Below are 10,849 nucleotides of genomic sequence, written 5' to 3' on the forward strand. Positions count from 1 at the left end.
TATGCAGCACTTCCTTTACGACATCTTCAACCGCGTCGAGGACGAGCGATTTGCGCTTGAATTTCGTGGACGAGCGCGTGCTCGAGAAGGCCGAGCGTGGAAAGAGGAAGAAAAAGAGACGGGAAAAAGACCGGGGAGTAAATGGAAATTGAGAAAATCGACAAGAACCAGGCCGAGGTTCAAAATTCCTTAAAAAGTCTTAAGTTTCGAGAACGGGAAAACGCCACTGCGACTTCGCTCGGGTAAGTCGGGAATCGCTTAATCGGCTCGTCGGTGCTAAAGCGTGGTAAAAGCATGTCAACTGCTCCATGAATGACCCTCTACAAATTTTCGGAATGTAATATCGTTTGTGCCACATCTACCTTTATCGGCAGAAAAAACGTCCTTTTATAAGCACATTTGGAGAAAATTTGCGGATTATTCGCTGTGACATTCGCGCATTTGTAAATCTTATTTAGAAAATGGAATGTGGGAATTTCAAGTTGGTCTCCTTTAATTCAGCACTTACGCCACATCTGCAGATTCGATTGAACAATATGCCGTATACTATATGGCACATTTCTTCCTCGCGATCCACTTCTCGTAGTGGCTCGCTGTCAGCGACGCTGAAACGTACTTTCAAGTTTTTTCCTAAGCAATTTTTCTCACCGCCGTTATTCTATATATCAATGCCAGTTTCCGTGGCATAAAATCTTGCGCGATAAATTCCATATTTATGCAATCCATCCTCTGTTCAGAAATAACTTTTTCGCCTTACAATAGTGGCAGGATACAAATATTACGTAAACCGGGATTGCGAGCATAGAAAAGAACCACTGCCCCGTTGAATTCACTGATTTAATGTTCACGTCCGGCTTGCCTAGCGCCTGCATTATAGCACTGGCGGGATCCTGGGGTGTTCCGAGGGGAAATACTGGTAAAACGAAACCGGCGTATAGAATTTTATGTTCGTTTATATACTCGGGAAGAAACTGCTGCATCTTGTATAAATGTATGTACGAAAGAACTAGCACACAAATGTCGCGTGCTTTATTCCTTACGTAACATTAATCTTTCTCCCGGAAAAATTTCTTATGAATCCATCGCAGTAAAGTACCCTCTCAATTTTTAATATTATCAAAAGACACGATGGCTTGCGCCAGATAAACGCGAGTAACGCGAGATCGGGTACATACACACGAGTCGACAACTTGCGAGCACTCGAGATTATCGGATCTTAATAATAGCTGATCCAATTAAGTTCTGGGCTCAATAGATAGCTTGAATTTGGATTATATAATAAAAGTAATTTTTTTTTAGTAAAGTTTTAGGTTAAAAAGACTTTTAACAATATCAATTGTCGCGATAAATATTTCCAATGCGTTTTGATGATCAAAGTTGCTGGTTAAGGCGGCGTTTCATAACGCGCAGATGCATGCATATGCATCCAAGACGTTTTACAATTTCGCTTATATGCTCAGTGGCTAGGCTGTAATGCTACATTCCTACGTCGTGAAGGTGTCTTCTAATAAAAATGCGCGTCTTCTAATAAACTGCTTTAGGTCCGGGGTAGAAGCAGTATAGTAATTACAACTGCTAATAACTTTCTTTAGGAAAGTTTTCATACTTCGTGTTTTCAGGAATGAAAATGATCACGAACAGGCAAGGACAAGCGTTTTTTTCCAAATAAAGAGTCCAGTAAATTTCTTTTATTATTATTAGAATTTTTTAAATTTTGTTATATATTTTATTTTTTATTCTATTTTTTCAGGCTATGAAATTAATAAATTTTGATGTTTATATATAAACAAAGATGTAATAATAAAACAATCCAAATCGATTGAAAATCGACCGAAAGAAAACATAACATTAATATTTGAGTTTTTGCTGAAATTAATTTGTTAATTTTCAAAATCGCTATTTTTTCCAACATTGGGTCAATAATAATAAAACTCAAATGATGCTAAATATAATGTATCAATATAATCTTATTTATTTATTGCTTTATTTATAAATATTATATTACATAATAATATTACACAAATATTATATTAATATAATATTTGCATTTATTACAAATTAATTTTTCTATTATATATTAAAAGTGTTTTTTAAAATCTTTTATTTTCTTCGATAATTAATAACATTTTCCGCATAAATAAATTTGTGGTTTACTAGATTATCAATTTATAAGATGCTTTTATACATTAGCATTAATAATATAAAATTATATACCTGAATTTAACAATGCAAAATAATAATTACCTTAGGCAAGACACTATTTGTTTGGAAAAAGTAATATAACTAGTATCAGTCATTATTTACTCATTTTAAAAAATTTCATGTTAGATTCATTTTGAACTAGAAGAGTATCGGAACAGCATAGGACGGACGAATTAAAAAAAAAAAATTGAAAAGAAATGCTGTGCCAATTTTATTTAATAATAGTGAGTAATAATAATTTATAATAGTTTGAAAAAACTATTGTTACATAAAAATCGTTAAATCGTCGCTTTATGTAGAAAATATAAACGCTTGGGCGGAGGCGCCCTGACTCAAAATTGGAAGTGAGGTGGGGTGGAAAGTTCTAAATAATAACCGTTTCTTTTTTTCGTAATATTACTCTGGAGAAATGATTACCAGAGCTCGGAGCTTTTGCTCCGAGCGTATACGCTGGTATCGTGACATAGTTATTTTACGAACCGTATTCACATATACATATACATTTGTATTTATGTCGATGTCTAAGTCTTTCTCACTTTTTTGCTTTATTATTTTTTTCTGATGTTTTTTTCATAATATTATTCTGCAAGAATGACGTAAAATTATCGGAGCTATTGCTATTGTTAGATCTTTAACATCTCAATGTTTACGTGACGTCATTATAAAAGAACTGAATATTATAATAATGTCAAATGGCACACAAGAGGTTTTGCTTTATAATTTTTGTATTATAATTTTTGTATTACTACGTTTTGATGCGTTACACTTTAACTCCTAATTACAACCATCACTTTTTCTTTTCTCTTCTTCTTCCTCTTTTCTTCTTCGCCATTGCCCTATCAATTCAATCAATTTGACATACAATTAAAATCTTGGAACATAATTTCGTCATAAGTAGAGGTATATCTGTATATGTAAATGTTGTCAACTAGTATAATGAATAGAACATGACTGAGTTAAGACTTGCGAGAATAAGTGTAAGTCGTGATGGCAATATGCTGAAACTTTAATTAAGAGATTATAGCAATCAGAAGTCCCGGCTATTGTGTAAGCCGTGGTCGACACAGGTTCCCTATTACGACGAGCCATCGATGGCTGTCCACAGAAGAGCGAGACTACTGCTGTCACGCACCCTTGACTTAATAGCTCTTTCAATAGCGAGCACCAAGTTTGCCGAAGGTGCACGCTGTATTTCACCGTCGCCAATTTCCGGCTCCGTTCTATGGAACCGCGCCGGCAGAAGCAAAGTCATACGCCCAGTGAGTCAGACGTATGACAGCCATGACGAGGATCAATAAAAAGACAAAATGAGAACGGAGCGACAGCATTCGCTTGATGCAATGTAATATGGGGGCAAAAAGAAGATCTTTATCATAGACCAGCTCGCGCAAGTAACTTGATAAATGATGAGGCCAACGCACTAGGATTTTGACTTAAAAAGTCTCATAACGATTGTTTTTTCTCTCAACATTTGCTGGGCACATATTATAAAACTTTCCGAAACGGATTCTGATCGGAATTATTCCGTTTTCTCTAAAAGATACAATAGAAATCTAGGAAATAATTGAATAATTCCGATCGGAATATATTCTGAAAAGTTCCATAATATTATAAGATGAACTAAGGTTAATCGGATCAATTTTTCTTTATAAGTAAAAAAAAAATAATAATCTAATAATATTAAGTTTTACTATAAATTTTTAATCTTTACATCTTTGTCTTGAGTTTGATATAATAAAATAATACATAAGCATGTATTTCTTATTGCATAATGAAAAAATAAAAAAAAAATTGTCTGATTCGTTGACATTGAGGACGGAGCAGATCACCAATTTAAAAGAAATAAAATCTAAAAAAAATAAAAAAATAAAAATAAATGAATAAACTCTGTGAAATAAACTATTCATATTAAAAATAAAAAATCATAAATTTATATTAAAAATAAAAAACTATGTAATTTTACATTGAAAATAAAAAAAACTATTTTGGAAATTCTCTTTGAAATAAATTATTTTAAACAAACTTTTTGAAATAAACTTTTTATACAAAAATAATGATATTTAAAAAGACTAGTGAGAGTCAAGTACGATTTTTGATGCACAGTTGCAATTTATTTGAAAAAAATTGCAAACTTTATTGAGCATAAATTAATAATACGAACGTTTAGACTCATTTTGGGGTCATCTTCATCGTAACAATATTGTCGAAATACATATCAGTATCACGTATGCATATTATCGAACTACATATCAGTGTCATATTATGTTCACTTGTCCTCGGTCTATGGCGGTTAAATCACTAACAATTGTCAAATCCGAAGTGATATCAAATCAAAATAATTTAATCTCTTAGGAGAACAAATACTCTTCCCGAAAAGAACACAGAATCGTCAAAACGACAATCGTTTTGAAGCCTAATGCTAACTTGTGCATCTGAGTTCGAGTATTAAGTAATAAACTAATGGAACAAAAATCCACAACGAGACTTAATTATAATGACACCATTCTTCACATTTGTTGCACTGAATTCAGTCTTCGACAGGTGGATGAACGAATTTTTCAATGACGACGAATAACAAATATGGATATAAAATATGGATATAGAGTATTCTATCGACTCTCATTCATGCAATCAGGCAGTACGATACACAATCCTGCAATTACTGAACGTTGTAAACACGTCCATCGGCTCGTCGGACTAATATGAATGGAAATTAATTGAGGTCCGCGTTCGCGGATAAAAACGTTGGCTGCTGCGTCGGTGACGCTCACTGGCGACGACGCGACGACGGGACTGGTCATCGTGACGACAATGCTTGTTGTCACGCCTTGGTAAATGGATACGTCTTTTCGATGGCTCGCGCATCTCGCGAATTACGAAAACGTATTTTCGCAAATACAACTACTTAAAGGATCGCTGTCGAGAATCTTTTCTCACAAATAATAATAATTACGAAAATATTTACATTTACGGAGATTACGTATTCTAATATTGATTAAATTTCTAATATGAATAAATAAAAAGTAACCTAACACAATTACATTTTCAAGTAAAAAATTATATTTTAATAAAATCTCCATGAAAATTAGATGTAAACAATATCAATTAATTTTGTAATTTATTATTTTGAAGTCTTGTTATTTTGATAGTTTTTCTAAACAATCATTTATTGACGATTGTTCAGCGACTGGTTCAGCAATGACCCTACTCATTGATACGTGCAAACGGTTTGCGTATAATGTCATTACAGCTGCTTAATCAAAGTGACATTACGTTTCGGATGGGATCGCGGTATATATTTTCCAAATCGCTGTCACAATTTTTCGAGCTTTATCAGATAAGATAAGGTGCGGCATATCAATGGATCCAGCAGATCCTTCATTGGGATATCTGTCATATTTTTACGAAGAAATATTAACATCGGCGGAAAAAATGTTCTCCCTGAACTCATGGGACAAATAACTGTTATAAGAGATCCTCTTTCAGTAGCAGTGTGTAAACTTACTTGTAGACATGGAACAAATAACTGTTATAAAAGATCTTTTTACAGTAGAATAAAGGAACTTATAGTAGGAATTTATTTGCTTTTTTTCCTTTTAAACCTGCTACACGTGGAATTTTACTTTGTACTATAGAGAAGCCAGTTTCATTCACATTAAATATATGATCAGGCTTCAGCGGGTACGGCATCCGTCAATAAAGAAAATAAAAATGTTAATTCATATATACCAGAATATATTGGAAAAATACCGTGGGTACTTTTTAGGTACTCGGCTTCTTACTTTGGAACATCATAAATTGCCCTCGAAGTAAGAATTATAATTACAAAATTTCTTTTAAATAATTCTAAAATAGCGTAATCAAATTCTAACTTAAATTTCTAAGTTAATTTGTAATGCAATATACATTATAACAATTAAAATGTATTCATTAATATTAATACAGTACAATATTTAATTTCCGGGGAATAAGGAAGTGTACGCACACAGAAAATACGAACAATTTTTCTGTGTTGTTGATACTTTCACGTTGCCTTAATAAAATTAAAAAAAAAAATTATTCCATTGCTACAATGCCATGAATAAATCCTTAACTTCGTTTTCGATCTCTTCAATATTTTTTTCGAAATTGTGATGCAATTAAATTTAGAAATGGACTTGTGAGCAACAGGCAAAAATACATCGAAAAAGAATATTTAGTCGTATTGGAAATGGTATTGGATATCACTGCATGTATGTGCACACATTCGTATAAAAAAAAATACATTTTTATATTGTCAGGTCACTGAGACATGTACTCGTATCTTATCTGACAGAATTTCAGAAGTAATCCGTTTTCCGTACGTCAATAGATTGAAAATTGATCTGCATTTGAGATCTTTAAATGCTTCAGAGTATTAACACATTTTATAGGCGAATGCAAAATCGTAATGTGTGATTTGCATCGAATGCGAACGCAGTCTGAAATAACGGAGGAAGAAAAATGCTCTCTCGAGGGATGCGCTTGTGTCGCGTCGCGTCACGAATCGCATCTCGCTCGACCTCATTGTCATCCGACTGAGAAAAAGAGAGGGACGGAGAGAAACGAGAGGGAAAAGTAAAGCCCAGCCGGTGTTGAAAGACGTAAAACGCCAACGCGGAAAAGTGTAAACAATAGGCTAGAATCACGAGCGACCAGTTTTTCATTGTCCAGCGCATTTTTTTTTTCTCAACAAAGTTTTCGTTGCAAAACGGTACTGTGTATTTGTGTCTTTGTTTGGAGAGTTGTCCTATCTTCCAATGCACTTCTTGCGTGCATCACCATGATTTATTATTACATGATGAATTTAACTGAAAAACGTACTTTTCTTTGATGTTGAGAATGCTTTATATTAAAATTGCGCACACGTACACAAAACAAAAGATAAATAAAGCATTATTTTGCTAAAGTCAGTGAGCCAGAAATTCTTTTTCAAGCTTTATTATGTGTTATAACTAAAAAAATTAGCGAAAAATTATATAAATAAAGAAACAAAAATTTGGTCATACATGAAAAAACAAAATAAAATATGAATTATAAAAAAAAACAATAAAATAACGCAAAAAGCTTTGCTACTAGGAGATAATTTATTTTCGCAGCAGACTGAAACGCAATATAGAAGATGTAGGCAAATTTACATTATACGGATACTCGAGCTCAAATTTCATATCATTTATAATATATATCCATATATTTTCGATATTAAAGTGATATCCAATAAATTATAGACAGTTTGAGAATTGAACACGTCTAACGAGTGCAATCATATCGTTCTCGAACGACGTGCAATTTAATCCGTAAATAATAAAAAAAAAAAAAAAAACAAATTAATTGTGGACTTCCGATTATTGTAAATTACAAATAATAATTGAAGCACGTTATTAAATTTAAGAGGGAGAAAGAGAGAGACTTTCTGATCGATATATTCCACTTTTCAAGATTTGTGAATCATAATTGTGATAATTAATTCATAACGAGTTTACGCGCTAAGTGTTCTGTTTTCTATATAAACTCGATTATTCTATCTCTTCTTCCCTCTTGAAATCATATGAATATCAGTGAGTTGGGAGGGTAACATGCGATGTCAAGCCTTTATAGAATCTTGTAGTGCGATAAAGTCATTGAATCGCGTGAAAATCTCACATAACAGGTGGGTATGTCCGCTCACCTTAACGCTCCCTTTATGCTTTTCACGTACCAACGAATTGCGGGATTTCCCCTGTGACACGGAAACCTTGATAGAGTTCCCACTCTATATCTTAGATTTCATCGTTCGCGTTTGAATTTGTCGTATGATTTTAAGCTACCTTCATCGTGTTCAGAATCTCCATGTTTAGAATTACATTTCAATGGTGCAATGTTGCTACACTGTTAAAAATCGGTAGCAGAATTTATTGAAGTGTAACGGAAGCAAATTTCAAGATACATTAAAAAACATTTAATATATATCTAATATAAATTTAATGTTGTCAAAAGTGCACTATTTTCATGCACAAGATTTTCACTTATTGATACATTAAATTTAATGCGTAACTTGAAAATACATTAAATTTCATGACATTTTTAACAGTGTACATCGAATACATAAAAGATAATACACAGGAATATAATTGTTTCTATAAACATGAAATATCATCAGCCAATTATTTGTATCATAAGTTGCTCAATAGAGTTGATTGTTTGCTAACAGTCTTAATATTATTTCTGTTCCAGGTACGTATTCAGGAGAATGGGAGCGCTGTTAGCCGGCCATTGTTCAATTTGTGCGTGAGTAAATCGTGAACTCGACATCTTACGGGAACGTCAGTCTGCCATTTTATCTCCGCCGAGATAATCTACACGGGGATCCCCATTGTCTGAGGCCTTTTTCATTTTATCCGCACTTTTGTTATCTCCGTATTGTCTTGCACTACATACTTCGCCTTCCATTCGACGTTCGGTTCGATAACAAGCCAGACCGGGCGTAGTATGATGAAAGAATATATACAAGCTCAGTCGCCGTGATGTCTGGAGGAAAAAGCTGCGCTGTCATATCCTCGCGTAAGGATAAAAGGGATCGCATCTCCATTGATGATTTGTGTGCGTTTCTATCTCCGTAAAAGCCGAACGGAACATAATCTTCCGTTGCGAGGCTATTAAGCCGCTTTAAGCGATGACTTTTCTTATAAAACGCTTTATCGTTAACCGTGCGCTTTACAGTACACTCTTTCTGTTTCCCGTAAGATGTATCATGTTCGCAATAATCAATCGTGCCTCCATCACCGGCTAGCTCTGCCGTAACGAATGAGGAGGTTTAATGACGGCGCTATTACGTCAAGTGCTTTAATAACGTTTCGGTGAGACTATTCCCGTCGTACTTCGCACTAATTCCGTATCAAACTACAAGCGGGACTGAAGTTACCTCGGCGCGCGATTACCTCCCAAAAACTGGGAAAAATACTCTCAACCAGTTCTTTCGTTATATTTGTCACGAGTTGGAGGTACGCATTGCGCCAAGTCTCCTCTTTTTATCGATGGAACTTGTCGCGCGATTTTCATATTTTTTTTTCTGTCACTTTCCGCCACTGCAGTTTACCTTGTTCAAGCTACTGTCGCGACTTTTTGTTACAATAATGTTCATTTCTTTCTATCCTTCTCTCTCACATACACAATAGAGAATATTATAATTAATTCTATTCGTTACAAAGACTACTTTCAATTAAAATGTTGATTAAAAGACAGAACGTCCGTTGTTATGCAACTGCAGTATCCTACTAGAATAGAATAGAATTTATTTACCTTCAGCATGTACAAAGCCGAGAAAAGGACTCGATACTTATATATTCATTCATCCATATCTTTACATACTGATGCTGACTATACCTATACTTAATCCTCTTTCTATCTTACAGCTTAATTTACATTCTTCTTTTACGTATCCTCAGTATCCCATTATTTCATAGTGTCTGACAGACTGCATATAAATATCGCGCGTGAAACATTGGACGAGAATCGATGGTAACGCCTGATTGTAACAGATATCCCAGCATTTTACTGCATTTATTGGCTGAGCTATCATTCCTTTGTTAGCAGTAAGAGAGATTGATTGTATTTCACGAGTTTTTGAATCGTCAGTTAACCCTATTCCAATAACTTCCTCTTCTTTCTCCCCCAATAGAACTGTTCTGGTGAAAATATAGATACTTTATGATGTGTTAATATTAGAGGAGCGATAGCTTTTCCCGCAGGTTTCTCCGACGATGAGAATTTTTATTGCGACATATCGGAAATATGTTGCAGATAAGAACTTGAGAATCGTTGAATGCTCAATGCGACAACAGCTTCTCGAATGTGTGCGGTTTGCTTAATCGATAGCTAACTAATCAAAATTCATTGACGACGACTGCAAAATATATAACTTGCCTCGAACGCAAGCACGATCTCCGAACGCAAGCACGATCTCGTGTTTTGTCCTTTACAAACGACCACATCCGTTATAGACCGCAATAAACAGACGCGCGTGTTCATTTACGCGTTGGAAACATATGGAAACTCCGATAACCATTTTATCGCGTTGTGACCAGAAATGACCGGACACAGAAATCGTTCGTTATCATCGGATACTGCATTCGCGAATGTTCTCAAAGGAGAATTGCGGAACAAGTCCCACCGCCATCGGTTTCATTCTCGCAATCGAGTTCTCAAGTCCGCGTTACATTGGTCAGGTCTCGCCGGCATGACCGACGTGCATTGTATAACGAACGGACGCACGTTCCACCTGCAGAAGAAGAAAGTGCATAATAAATCTTCCGACCTTTCCGCCAAGCATCCGGTGGCACTGGCTTCTCGAGTGCGAGAGTTCGCAGAAAATGAGATTTCCCCGCGGCGCGATGGGCGATGCGGCGCGGCGCCTCTCGCGCTTTCAAAATTCAAAAGGTGCCTCCTCCGCGACGCTCCACTTTGGGAGAACGGCGGCTGGATGGTGAGCACGGAGGGACCGAGGCGAAAAGTCGGACAAGGAAAATCAGTTCGTGCTTAACGGAGAGAGCTCGACGGCGGACCCGTGGCACCTTCGGGGCGAACTGTTGTTGGCTCTATGGCCGGCTTCGCTATTGTCACACGCAAAGAAAGACGCTCCCTTTCCGCCTTC

General features: G+C 35.4%; 1 protein-coding gene across 1 annotated transcript in view; it reads left to right on the top strand.

Moving 5' to 3' along the window:
• LOC113003908 (neurobeachin) overlaps positions 1-10,147 on the top strand; it is a 125,814-nt gene extending 115,667 nt beyond the window's left edge. Inside the window, exon 2 of the mRNA XM_039459677.1 lies at positions 8,434-10,147. Coding sequence (XP_039315611.1) covers positions 8,434-8,502 — 69 coding nt within the window. The 3' untranslated portion in view covers positions 8,503-10,147. The remainder of the gene's footprint in view (positions 1-8,433) is intronic.
• The last annotated feature ends 702 nt before the right edge of the window (positions 10,148-10,849 follow it).

Source organism: Solenopsis invicta, chromosome 2 (assembly GCF_016802725.1).
Source record: "Solenopsis invicta isolate M01_SB chromosome 2, UNIL_Sinv_3.0, whole genome shotgun sequence".
Lineage (NCBI taxonomy): Eukaryota > Metazoa > Arthropoda > Insecta > Hymenoptera > Formicidae > Solenopsis > Solenopsis invicta.